The 14,947-nt window shown below is 38.1% G+C and overlaps 1 protein-coding gene across 11 annotated transcripts in view; it reads left to right on the top strand.

Moving 5' to 3' along the window:
* The window catches only part of iqsec2b (IQ motif and Sec7 domain ArfGEF 2b), a 60,430-nt gene that overhangs the window by 23,039 nt on the left and 22,444 nt on the right, over window positions 1–14,947 (top strand). For 2 of the 11 annotated variants that reach the window (XM_083554720.1, XM_083554719.1), the window contains exon 1: window positions 14,659–14,901. The exons of the other annotated variants lie outside the window; for them this stretch is intronic. In XM_083554720.1, coding sequence (XP_083410846.1) covers window positions 14,876–14,901 — 26 coding nt within the window. In that variant the 5' untranslated portion in view covers window positions 14,659–14,875. Of the gene's footprint in view, window positions 1–14,658; window positions 14,902–14,947 lie in introns of those variants that run through there. 11 annotated transcript variants of the gene reach the window in all.

Here is a 14,947-nt window from a genome sequence, read left to right as displayed (position 1 = left end):
CTTTTTGCCCATTCCAATCCATAAAGTCAGGTACTGATGTAGGCCTGGTGCAGTCAGCATTCTTATTAGTCCCTAAGGTGTTTAGCAGGGCTCTATTGCAGGCTACCCAAGACCTTCCACTCCAACACATGTAAACCATGTATTCATAGAGCTGGTTGGAACAGGTTTGGGTCTTCTAGTTCAAGTCAACGAAAAATGTAATAATATTTCATCCAAATACATCTCATACATCTGTATGTATAAGATGCTGCCAAAACAGTCCTGACTCATTGAGAATTAACAGCATTAACAAGCAATTTGAACTACAAACGCTCGTCTAATGGCTTGGACCAGATGGGCCAGTCTTCACTCCCCAAGTGCATCAATAAGCCTTGGCCACCCATTAACCTGTCGCTGGTTCACCCCTGTTCCCACCACTTTTGATAGATAATGAACATTGCAGACCAGAAACATCCCAGGAACAAGAGCTGCAGTTTTGAGATTCTCTGACCCAGTCGTCTAACCGTTACAATTTGCCCTGGTCAAACTAACTCAAATCCTTGCGCTTGCCCATTTTTCCTGCTTCTAACACGTCAACTTTAAGGACAAAATGTTTACTTGCTGCCTAATATACCCCATGTGCCAACAGGTGTCATAAAATAATCAGTGATGTTAGTGTGATCAGTGTGATTATATATATAAATATATAAACACACACCAACCAGACAACAAATATCACTGTGTGTGTGTGTGTGTGTGTGTGTGTGCGTGTGTGCGCGCGTGCGTGCGGGCGTGCGTGCGTGCGTGCGTGCGTGCGTGTGTGTGTGTGAGAGAGAGAGTGTGTGTGTGTGTGTGTGTGTATAAAACATTTTGTGTGCATATTACTTGGACAGCACTGTGTCTAACGAAACAAACTTTAAAATTGTGGATACATTTTGCAAATGAATGCTAAAATAATTTATCCAGTTAGTCTCCATATAATTTTAAGCATCATTTTGTATCCTTGAAGTATTGCACATCGGTTGTGCAATCTACTGGGAAATAAATGGAAAAGGGCATGCAGCTGATTACCACAGTGTAACGTGTGTGCATCAAAAGCACAAAAACTGTACCTTGGAGACAATCAGGCTACTGTTTTTTTGGAATTCATTGTCTTTTGTAATAATGATGTCTTCATCAGTGCTTAATTGACTTTAGTTTTTATCACTCCACTACTAATTGCAGCTTCAGCCTCCAAAGACATTTTCCCAACAGTAAATTTAAATCTGTACACTGCTCTTGATAAATGAGTTTGATAAGAGTGTATTGTGAAAGTAGGAAAATGTTGCCACAGTGTTCCATGAAGCTTGATAATGCTTATTAGAGTTGTAACACATTATGGCACATACAGCCTCAGGCTTTTTGATCCACTGAGTGAATGATGACGTGACAGAATTCAGTTCAGTCAATCAGGAACGGAGCACTGATGCTCCTCAGGTTGACCGTACGAGCATGTTGCATGGAAAATGCATCATGATTCTTCTTTAAGGTCAGGACAAGGTCGGGTGACTTGATGGACTTGATTTTTTCCACATTTATCTCTAAGTCTGGTGTTTCTCTAACCACCTGTTCTGTATGTTCATGTACACAGGCAACAAATGGAGCAGTGTGTGATTGAGTGTGGAATTGCCTCTGTCCTAGTTTTTGTGACAGTTTTTGTGGATTAAGTGATATTGAACATTGAATATCAATAAATAACATATTATAAGAGAGACCATACATAATTGTCATCCAACATTTGCAACAAGAAACCACACAAATGTGAGTGTCTCACATCAACAGACTGTACACTGTGCAGAATTATGTATAAGACACTTTAATCTGAGGCCTGACTGAGCCAGACGCTGTATCAGCTGTGTGCTGGTGTGAGTATTTAGACACAGAAGAAGTACGCAGCTGTGCTTTAATAGCTTTAATAATGCACCCTTTCATGAAACCGCTTCTCTTTAATATGAAATATTTTGTCTGTCTGTCTGTCTGTCTCTCTCTCTCTCAATCTGTCTGTCTGTCTGTCTATCTGTCTGACTCATTCTTTCAAAGCACCATCATTCGCGTGCTTTTATCCTTTATGTGCTGCACTGATTTTTTTTTCTTTTTTGACCATCCATCTCTGCCTGTGCTTTAGTTATGTTTTTCTTTTTCTTTTTTATACAGAAGCTCCCACACACTGGCACAGCTCTCCACATCATCTATCACTCTGCCATTCAGTGCAAATCACATTTCACCTTTCTGTATCCTCACTTGATTTTACATTCACTTCTCTCTCTCTATTTCTCTCGCTCTTTCTATTACACACACAAACACACACACACACACACACACACACACACACACACACACACACACACACACACACACAGAAACATGCACACATTTATTTTGTATCCATCTTTCTCTCTCTCTCACTCTCACAAGATTCATGATTCAAAGGTTGCTTTATTGGCATGAAAATATGGACATTTGTATTGCCAAAGAATGGAATATACAGACACATGACAACAAAAATAACAGTCAGTCAGAAATAATAAACTATAATAATAATTAGGGCTGAAACGATTCCTTGAGCAATTCGAATCCAAACAATTTGCAAATTATTTGCCTTGCTTTGTTTAGTCCATTTAACTACACATGGATCATTGTGTATCCCCACGGACCCTTATAACTGACGCACCACCTGCTAAACTCTGGAGCGCTCTGGACAGGTAACACAGAAGATAATGCAGAACGAAAAACTGGAGGGACCGGGAGAAAACAGCGAGAGGCAAGGAGAAGATTCTATCTGGCAGTGTCACCCTCTCTGTAGTGCCAGAAAGCTTTACACATTGAAAATTAAATGACCTACAGTATAATCAATAGAATCGCATGGTATCAAACTAAGACTCCGATCCCTGGAGAGAACTCTGTCTAACAATCAGATCCAAGATGAAGCAGAGGAGGCGTTCATACACCAACAACTTCACACTTTAAGCCAAAAACATGGTTACCGGTGGATTTCTGGTGGATGCACCAGAATGCTGGATGTTTATGAGAAATAAAAATGCAATTCCGAGGAATTATGGCAGAATTCAAAATGCAAGGTAAAAAAGTCAGAATTACGAGGAATAAACTCAGAATTGTGAGAATTAATTCATTCATTAATTAGGCAAACTTTTTTTATGTGGTGGAAACTGGCTTTCATAGGATTCAGGGCAAAGAAAACGAAAGAAAGTTTCCAAAATTTGGGATAATTTCATACTAAAACATAAAGACAGTACAGTGCGTTTACCTTTTTTTTCCCCTAAAATGTTTTAAAAAATTTATATTTATGATTTTTCAACTTATATATATAAGTATATATAACTATAATACCAATATAATTAAAACTATATGGTTTAAAAATAAAAGAATATTATATATAATATTAATAATAAATAAGTCGTTTTTTTATTTTTTATGAAACTAAATGTATATACGTGTGTGTGTGTGTGTGTGTGTGTGTGTGTGTGTGTGTGTGTGTGTGTGTGTGTGTGTGTGTGTTGTATACACTAACTGACATGGCACTGTCTTTCACCCAATGGCATGTGTGTATGTAGTGGGCTGTGAGTGTGCAGCTCTCTCTGTGTTCCCCCAGTAGGTGGGGCAGTTTGATGAGGACTGAGAGGGAGGTAAATTTAGGGGTGATTTGGTTCATTTTGGTGAAGAATTCAGTTTGAATGTGGTTGTATTGGGTGCATTCAGTGAAAAGGTGCAGCTCTGTCTCACTGTTTTCAGTGTACATTGCTGGCACAGTCTCTGCTCTCGGGGCAGACAGGACTGCGTCTGTACTTTGTCAAGGTGTGTCTCAGTTTTGGATGTTTGTTGTTTTATATCATCGAAAACTTTTTGGCATGCTCAATCTAATTTCCTAAGCTAAATGTGTGTTTAGTTTCCTAAGCCAAGTCATCTGCATACAGCAGGAGTTTAATCTGTGAGTCGTGTAGAGTGAGACCAGGCACTGCAGACTGCACTAAGATGGAGGCCAAATCATTAATGTAGATGTTGAAGAGTGTGGAAATTAAACAGCAGCCCTGTCTCACGCCACGCTCCTGAGAGATGAAATTGGCTTGTTTATTTCCAATTCTGATTCCACACTTGTTCCCTGTGTACATGGATTTGATGAGATCATGTTTTTACCCCTACACCCCTCTTCAAGATTTTGTAAAATATTCTATAATTGGACACCAAATGGAGTCAAAAGCGTTTTTAAAATCGATGAAGCAGGCAAATATATTTAAATCTCTCTCTCTCACATGTACACACACGCCACACACACACACACACACACACACACACACACACACACACACACACACACACACACACACACACATTTGATCTCACTTTCTCTCTGTTACACACAAACACTATCTACAGTGCAAATGACATAAACATCTATCTGTCTGTCTGTCCGACCGACCGACCGTCTCTCCATCCCTATCTCCTTCCTCAGTCTACCTGTCCTTGCCAATACTCTTCTGCACACACTCTTTCTCTACCTTTGTCTCTTTCCCTCTCATTTCCCCTCTTTCTTTCTGTCTCTCTACTCCCACTCTGCTCTTCATGTGGAGTTCCACATTCTCCTCTGGTCTTCCTGTGTGACCTCCAAACTTTCATCTGAAGCACTATATCGACTCTCTGTGTGGGTGTTCTTCATACTTCACAGTGCACTTTGTATGTTTTTTCTTTAACACACACACACAAACACACACAAATACACACACACCCTGACCCCACAGCCTGCCAAAATCAGTGGGGTAGGCGGAGGACAGGAGGGATAGAGGGGGAGCATGCAGGTGTGGAAAGATTGGAAGTTATAAATAGAGCGCTCTGCTAGAAAGAAAGATAGTGTTAATTACAGCTGAGCGAGACACAGAATAAGGAAAAGAATGGCTAAGTGGTCTCTGTGAGCAGAGCCCACAGAAGGCGTGTATATGTATATATGTGTGTGTGTGTGTGTGTGTGTGTGTGTGTGTGTGTGTGTGTGTGTGTGTGTGTGTGTGTGTGTGGGATATGGAGGATGTGAGGCTGCATATGGGACCATTCAGGTGACCCTATTCCTCATGCTTTAAAGGAGAAATACAGCGTGTTGTTTTGTGTTGTAGTAATAAAATGTGGTTTTGCAGGAGTTAGAGCCTCTCGCTTTGTTAGTGTTACATAACTATCCGCACTGGGAAGCTCGCCTGGAGACTCACTCTTCCTCCACATGCACTCAATTTCTACTTGTGTTGCAATCATCTCGGGGTTTGGAAACACATAGATAGTATGGCATTTTTTTTTTATTGACTTCAGGCTGTCAATAATAATTTGAGATCTTGTTTCACCACAGGAACGGGATGTTATTTAGGTTTTCTTTGATTGTAACATAGCATCAATGTCTTCCTTTGGAAATGTATATGTAAAGACTAAAGAGGTGTTATATAACATGCAATAATGCTGAGAAATGAGGAGAGGGAATTAGTGGAAATTTATATGCATAATCATTGTTGAACCATCCTTTGAAACTGGGAGGACCTTTTATTATCAATGTATTATTATTTATGGTCTGCATGTTTTATATCTAAAGTACTTTTCTGTCTGTTCATGCATTAAGCTGAAACAACCACCCAACTAGCATCTAAACCTTTACATCTAACTGGAGTACTAATCATAGTGACAGAGAAAAGGAGCAGAGGCACCTTTTCTGCCTTCCACACACTCTTTTCTAGTTTGATTCCTAGCGGCACAATATATGTGCACAATACATCCTAGATGGACAAAAGTATTGTGACACTTGACTTTTTAGTCATTTGTGGTTCTTCCTCTAACTGTTAACGCAAAGCCAGAGCCACACAATTGGATAGGATGTCTTTGGATGCGGTAGCATTAAAAAAATATTTCACTTGAACTTGGAGCTCCAAACAGCATGCTGAATTACCTGTGCGTAAAGCCAGTTCCATGAAAGTATGTTTTACATGGGTTGAAGTGGAAGATCTTGAGTGTCCTGCTATAGATCTCTGACCTCAACTTTATTGAACATCTTTGGGATGAACTCTGACTGCACCCCATGCCAGCCTACATCGGTACCTGAAATGATTAAAGCACTAGTGTCTGAATGAGCACAAATCTTCCTAACCACACTCCAAAATTCAAAACAAACCAACTCTGAGTTTTTAATCAATGAGAGGAACCTTTCATGAACTACCCCCAGCAGGATATGATGAATATATATAAGGTAATAGCCTATAAAAAATGCATCCTATGTAGATGCAGGGGTATATTTGTGACTGCTGCAGTATAACAACTGCTTTCTATTGATATAGTCTAAAAAAAAAGGTTTTAAAATAAGTATGTGAGTCACTACATTAATCATTTTGTCATTAGAGTGCCTCAAGAAAGGCGCTAGTTTTTAGAAGCTAGCAGCAAAACTTGACTGTTACGCTATATGTTTTCTGAGATCACGTACAAGAATCTTCAAACAGAGCTCAAATATTTTATTTAACCAATTAATCCACTGCCATTTTAAAAAAAAATCATATATTTATGTAAAACTAAATCAGAACGCTCAAAATAATTGGGTCAAAACAAAATGTGCTACTTCATCCATGTTTTCCCAGCTTGTGTCATTTTCTGTTTGTAAGAAGTGAGTTTGCAGGCACATAACTAATAACATGTCTAATAACAGCACTGAACAGCTCTTTATGATGATTTTTTCAAGTTGTTTTTATGACACTTTGGACAGAACCATGACAGTTTGTCTCAAAGTCTTGACCTGCTCTGTCTCAATTGATCTTTCTCCAATAGCCCCCGAGAATGCAGGCACACAAAGTAGTTTCCATGGGAAAACGAGTAGATTTGGATTCTCGTGTTTGACAGCAGCTGGACTTGCTTTGCAGGCCAGAGCATTTAGATGCTAATGTGAATCAAAACCCATTCACGGTACTAAAACGCTAGCAATTTTTACAGATGAAATGAGTCACACACTCTATCCATCACAGAGAGGAAGATGAGGTTGTCTTTGGGAAGAAAAAAATCCTTTCACTGAGATCTGTAGAGTTGATCTGTAGAGAGTAGGATGTTTAACAGGTATCAGACCTTTGTTCTTTTTTACTTGCAGTCATGCACTTGCTAGCTTGCTGTGTTTTAGCGCAGTACTGAGTGATGCATTATTGAAAGGCGAGTCAGAATACATGGCTGAATAAAGAGGTTTTTAAAGAAAACCCCCACCATATAATATACAATATAAATACAATAAGCTTAGACTGTCTAGTCTTATGTAAGCTTGTGAAGAGTGCTGCACTCTTCTCTCTCTCTCTCTCTCTCTCTCTCTCTCTCTCTCTCTCTCTCTCTCTCTCTCTCTCTCTCTCTCTCTCTCGCTCTCTCTTACTCTCTTACTCTCTCTCTCTCCAGATACTATTACAGTAAGCCTGTACAGCAGAATATTTAATAGACATTTCACAGCCAGCCATATCTGGATGGCTAATAATAATAATGCCGTTTTCTCATCTATTTGTCAGTTTGCCAAGTCCAAATTCAAGTGAAATGAATACGTTTGGTTTATTTGCTGTTGAGTTTGGTTTGATGTCACACTACACATAATTAACCAAAACAAAAAAAAAAAATAAAAAACTTGCCTGGAAGGTGCGAGGCTGAAAACATAACATGAAAATGAATGTATTAATTTTTTGCAAATATGGCAATTGATAAATCTTTGCACAGCCAATTAAATGGTTTAATGATTAAATAATAAAACATTTCCTGCATTTATTTTTCTTTTCTTTTTTTTTGTCAGTTTGTCAAAATATTGCATACCACATCACTGCAGCATTTTGCTGCACCACTACAGCACTGCTCTTGGCTCAGTTTGTATCTCTTTGCTCTGCTCAGTAGCTCACAGCTGCAAATAAATGCCCAAAATACACGTTTTGGGTGGGGATGAATCAGTGTCAATTTGATGTCTAATTGCTCACTTGGTTTTGTTCTGTTTTGGGTTGTTTCGGTCCATACCCAAGTGGGATTCCTGTGTCCTCATTCGCCTAAAGAACCATGCCAATAACACATATATAAAAATAAAAGAAAAACACTGCACAATGAAAAAGACTTTAAAAACAGACATTAAAAATAGGCTTTATAAAAAAAAAAAAAAAAAGCATATAATGCCCTTTCAGAGTTCCCATTAGCCTTCAGTAAAAACGTCAGCTATAAAAACTGCCATCAGTGGAATCTGTGGATTAGAAATAATGTTTTGTTAATGGACACATCACAATCACGGTGCTATTAAAAAGGCAGTCCTGTTGCTTTTCATGCTTGAGGTAATGCTTGCGATGCCATGGTGATGTATTTTCCTTCACATTTATTGTGAAATGATTCCACACAGCTGACACATGGCTCCTCTTGCCCTGTGAGTTTTGCTTTGTGTCTCTTCATTACTGCAAGTTAGGGACTTCAATCAATTAGTTATTACAGCCCTGATATTAACTATGTACAATTATACAAGAACAGAACCATCATTACATATTTTTGCTGCAGCATGTCTGCATTAATAAAACAAAGTAATATTATGGTCTCATATTATTCCAGATCTGCTCTCCAGATAAAACACACATTAGTTTCAGTTAGTTTTATAGCCTGGTTCTTGCCTGAGTAATGGATCAGTGTGTTTTGAGAATGTCTTGGTGTCTGATTTTTACTTACAGTGAGCAACATTCCATGACAAACTTGCATCTTTTTATGTGCTGTTTTGTCATCTGCTTGTTATTGCTGTCTGGGCTTTTAATTGGATCTCTTTGTCCATTTCTGTCCCTCACTCCACTTGTCTCCCATTCTTCTCCCTTTCTCTATCAGACTACACTCATTTCCAAGTCTCTCCACACTCACTCATCGCTCTTTCGACTCCTGTGTCAACAACCATCTGAGCACTCATAGCTACGGTCATCATCAGTTCTGCTGCCGCTCCAGACCTTGTAGGCTGAAGCCTCCTGTCTCTCTTAACACTGTTAAAACAAGGTAAGGGCTACCAGGTTTACCCTGCCTCAACCGTAGTCTGTTCTCCCGTGTTCAGATGTTTTTTTTAAGACACACATTACACATAAAGCAATGCAACAAATATGGAGTTAATGTTGCTTTTTAAACTAGCCTCGTATTAAACCAGAGATGGGCAGTAGTTTACTGCTGATACAGATAAAGTGAATTGTTCACCTACAGAAAACGTGTGCAAAGGAAAAAGGGTGAACGCTTTTCCACTAATCATTTACGATTGCTACTGCTTTTATTTGAAATTCTTTCAGTTCCCACACTTCTCCCTCCATCTTTCCTCAAGCCACCTCCTCCAAACAAACAAACACAGTTTAAGAGACAGTAGGGGAGAAAGTAAGTGATAACATTACCATAATGCTCTCTGCCTGCTCACTGACATGATATGTCTGGACTGAAAAATGTGCACCAGAATAGCACAAACATTAGCACAACCCCGGGAGAGGAGATAGAGGAAAAGAAAATGCTGTCTCATTAGCTGTCATTTACAATCCAGTGTGGAAATCTCTGATTAGTGAGAAAAGCACTGTAAATTTATGTGCTATTATAATGTAATAAAATGTAATATAATACCATTTCATTTCATATAACATCATATAATATATTTTTTATTTAAGTCTTAAAGATAAGACGTAATTGCACAAGATTTCTTCCCTTCATCTTAAATAAACATCATAGGAAACTGCACCATATCAACTTTTACACACACCTCGTTAGATACCATCATGTTCTGTTAATTTCCATTATAGGTAGTGTATGGCAAAACAAAAGTCCATGTGAATCGGTCGTTACTATAGAAACGATTATTCTTATAAAACAATTATGGCATCAGAACGATTGCATTAATTAAAAACCTGTGATTTCCCATGAAGCCAGAAATGTCGGAGCTGCTATTCAGCATTGTGGTATAATATAAAATTATATATAGTATATATAGTAATATTTAGTATATAGAATATATACACACATGATATGGACAAAGGTTTGTGAACACCTGACAAAGAATTGTGTGGGCTGCTTAAACATACATTCTCACATATAGTTCTCATTTGCTGTTAAATAACCGCCACTTTTCTGAAAAGATACTTCACTAGATTTTAAAGTTGTGCTTGTGGAGATCTGTACTCATTCAGGGAAAAGGGCTTTTGTATATGCAGGTATTGATGTAGGTGAGGAGGAGTTCAAATTCATCCTAATGTTGTTCAATAGGGTTGAGGTCAGAGCTTTATAGCAGGCCACTCAAGATCTTCCACTCCAACCAATGTAAACCATATATTAATTGTCATGCAGGAACAGGTTAAGGTCCTAGTTCAAGTAAAGGGAAAATGGAATGATACTGCATCTAAAGGCATTCTATACAGTTGCAAGCCTTTAACAGAAGATGAACCACATATACGACTCGAAATGTCAGGTGTCCCAATGCATTTTGTTTATGAAGCCTATTAGCATATAGCATATTTCTGGTAGTGTTGCTTAGAAATTAATGTTTTCATCAGTTCAAGAAGGTAAGCTGTTCAAATATTCGCTGACCTCAGAGATACTGTAATGTTTCAAGTCTGACATCTAGTGGTCATATGCAAGTGTGATTTTCCTTTATTGCAGGCTAAATATTTTCACTTGTTTGAAAAATGTGTTTACATCATTGTCACTCTGTTAAATGTTCAATTATGTTCTATTTTCCATGATATTAATGTCTTCCATGTTTCCACATAATATGAATGTTCTCTATCTGTCTCTTTCTCTCTCTGTCTCTCTCTCTGTTTCTCACTCATCTTTTCACCTTGGTGAGTAGAGAGGAGGAAGAGGAGGTGGACAGAAACTCTTTGCACCAGTTCTGTTGCACTGGCTCTGGATGCAGTAGTCCCTCCTACCGGTAAACTTCATTATGGATGCAACATGACAGGACTTTTTTTTTCCTCAGTGTTTTTACATTACAATTTGCAGACTCATTTGTAGACTGGAAAATCTTTCCATCAAATGATGATACTTAACTGTATTTAAAGAGAGAGTGTGTATCTGGTCTGTAAATTTATATTGCCCTAAAGATTTGGATGTATTCATAGCTTTTTTGTCATGGTTATTAAGCATGAGCAATGCTGTAACACAGTCTTGCGTCAACATTGCAAGACTAAGGTAAGGACTGCAGTTCAGACTGCAGGTTGACTGGGTTTTATATTCCAAGGCACAAAGCATGATTAAACAAAGAATGTCAATAAAGAATATCCATATGAATTTAATAAAATAGGAACTAAGCTCTATTTAATACATATAGTATCTCACAAAAAGCGAGTACATCCCTCACATTTCAGCAACCTTTTTAGTAGATCTTCTCAAGGGACAATACTATAGAAATGAACTTTGGATATAATTATTAGTCATCAATTTGCAGCTTTTATAGCAGTAATGTCTGTTTAATGTCTGTTTAATGCAGCTGTATGTCATTTAACCACGCAAAGCCACATGTCCTATTCATGTTCATGTTTTTGTCTGCTTGACAGGACCATACAAATTTGTGTATCTTGTATTAGAGCAGTTACAATTTGGCACTTTCTGTACAATTCTCTCATACTGACCACTGGATGTTCAACATGGCATCTCATGGCAAAGAAACTATGAGGATTTAAGAATTAGAATTGTTGCTCTCCACAAAGATGGCCGAGAACAGGGGTCTTCAATCTTTTCCAGAAAGGGCCAGTGTGGGTGCAGGTTTTTATTCCAACCAAGCAAGTCCACACCAAATTCTACCTGTTCAAATCTAATGATCTTCATTTTCAATGACTATAAGGTGTAACCATTAATTGGTTGGAATGAAAACCTGCACCCACACTGGCCCTTTCTGGAAAAGATTAGAGACCCCTGGCCTAGAAGATCAGTACCACCCTGAAACTGAGTTACAGTACAGTGGCCAGGGTCAAACAGAGGTTTTCCAAGATGGGTTCCACTCGGAACAAGCTTCGCAAGAGTCCATCAAAAAAGTTGAGTCCTTGTGCTGTGCATCAGGTGCAGAGGCTGGTTTTAAAAACACTGCCAGCATTGCTTTTAAGGTTGCAGCAGCGGAAGGTCCACTTGTCAGTGCTCAGACTATACACACACACACACACACACACACACACACGGCAACAAGTTGGTTTGCCTAGCCATTGTCCCGGAGGGAAGCCTTTTCTGAAGCTGCCTCAAAAGAAAGCTCACAATCAGTTTGAACAACCTGTTCAAGAGCATGAATTATTGGAACCATGTCCTGTTGTCTAATTAAACTACAATAAACTTGTTTGGCTCAGATGGTGTCCAGCATGTGTGGTGACACTCTGGTGAGAAGTACCAAGAAAATTGTGTCTTGCCTAAAGTCAAGCATGGTGGTGGTACCATCATGGTCTGGGGCTGCATGAGTGCTGCTAGTAATGGGGATTGGTTCCTCGGTTCATTAAGGGAAACATGGATTCTAACATGTACATTCTGAAGCAGAACATGAAGCCCTCCCTTCAGAAACGTGGGTGAACAACAGTTTTCCAATATAATAACGACCCCAATCACACCACCAAGATGACAACTGCCTTGCTGAGGAAGCTGAAGGTGAATGTGATGTAGTGGCCGAGTATGTCTCCAGACCTGAACCCTATTAAGCACCTGTGGGGCATCCTCATGCAGAAGGTGGAGAAGCACCATGTGTCTAACATCCAGCAGCTCCGTGATGTCATTATGGAGGAGTGGAAGAGGATCCCAGCAACAACCTGTGCAGCTCTGGTGAACTCAATACCCAGAAGGATTAAGGCAGTGCTAGATAACAATGGTGCTCACACAAAATATTGACACTTTGGACACAGTTTTGACATGTTCACTTAGGGTGTACTCACTTTTGTTGCCAGTTATTCAGACAATAATGGCTGTATGTTAAGGTTAGATGACAGTAAATCTGTACTGCTATACAAGCTGCGCATTGACTACTCTAAAATATATCCAAGTTTTATTTCTATAGTATTGTCCCTTGAAAAGATATATATATATATATATATATACATCGACTATACAATAATTTATCGGTATCGCCTTTTATTTATTGATGGAACTTTACATGAAGCAGTTTTTTTCATTGTCAGAATTTTATTTACAATTAACATGAAAGTTTGAACTTGTACTTATTTGATTCTTTTAAGCTTTTTTTTGTTTTCTGTAATAGAGTGTCACTGTTATACAGTAAAAGTGTCAAAATGTAGCACTACCTTGAACTGATATTATTTTATTGCTAATCAAATGTCAGCACAGTTTTGCCCAGTGTGAACAATAACATATAGACTGCAGTAACTGAACCAAACCTACATACCAAAAATATAAAAATAATTACATTATGCCTTTTCAATGAATTTAAATTAAAGGAGAACTTTAACTCAACCACAGAATAGTACACGGTCCCAGTTCAGCCCAGTTCAGGGTTTGGATTTCCGCCACCCCTTTGAGCTATATATATATATATATATATATATATTTATATATATATATATATATATATATATATATATATATATATATATATATATATATATATATAGGGTTATAGGCCTATATATTATAATGGTTAGGCCTTAAAAAATTTTGTTGCTTGCTCCAGAATTATTTACACCTTTTAACAATAATAGTTTCTAGAATACAATAAATAGTTGCTACAATAACCCAAATCTGAATGGATTACAAGAACAAAAATGTCAGATATGTTCTCAGTAGAGAATCTTTTATCTAATTTCATTGTTTATTTTCTGATATTCCCAAATGAAAAGTTGAGGTGTGTTTTTTTCAATCTTTACCTGAATAGATTCAGTGAAGCTATGATCAGTGAAGCCTTAGATTCCTGTTTCTGGCTTACAGGAGTGAAACCTGATGTGGACTTTAACTGTTATACTGTATATCCTCCTCTTCAAAGTTTAGCAGGTTGCGCAGTTGTGTGTGATGTGATTTTCTCCCTTGCTAATGTTGTAAAGTGTTAATTTGGGCCTTTTGTGAGCTCGATCTATTTCGACCGTTCTCCTTTCTCATCAGTAAGGTGTGTGTTTTTTTTCTCGCCATTCTGTGTGCAAAACTCTGGATATTCTTGTGTGACAGATCAGCAGTTTTTTAAATACTCAGACCAGTTAATCTGGCACCAACAACCAAGTCCCTGAGTTCACAGTTTTTCCCTAATCTGATGTTTAATGTGAACATTAACTAAAGCTCTTGACCTGTATCTGCATGATTCTATGCACTGCTGCCAGATGTTTTAGCATTTCTAGGCAATAGAGGCACGTGTTGGTTTATGAAGAAAAAGGTGGTTAAACTAAATGTGATTTGGGTTGCTGCAGGATTTATAACTTATGCAACAGAGATTATTGTATTTTAGGAAAGACAAACAAAAACACCATTGTGTGAATCTACAGTGCTGAAATAAAACAATTTGAACGTATTTGCTTTTTTTTTTCCTTTTTTTTTTTTTTGCAACTTTAAAAGCCCAACTTTTAAAGTCTTTAAAAGCCCACACTTAGACACACACAAATGAGCTGTAATTAATACCTAACATATCTTTGTAATGATATGTGAGCTGGGTAAGTTTGGCTCCACCTCTTGACTGGCACACACACACACACACACACACTATTCCTGTCTAAACTCAGGAAAAGTAAAGGCACATTTCAAACTTACAGTCTTGACCATCTTTCTCTCTTTATATCTATTTCAGTCTGTGGGGTGTGTCGGTTTTCTTTAGACTTGCACAGCCAACAATATCCGAGGAATTTCAAACATTTGGTTGTGTAAGGTGTGCAAGTGTGAGTACATATGTTTGCCCCGAAACATCAGTCTGATCTGAATGACTCTTGGTAACTCAACATGTCGGTAAGTTTTACTTTTATTATAAACTTCAACTTATAAACTTTGTCAC

The sequence above is a fragment of the Silurus aristotelis genome, assembly GCF_946808225.1.
Source record: "Silurus aristotelis genome assembly, chromosome: 11".
NCBI lineage: Eukaryota > Metazoa > Chordata > Actinopteri > Siluriformes > Siluridae > Silurus > Silurus aristotelis.
This window is presented reverse-complemented; position numbering and strand designations above follow the sequence as displayed.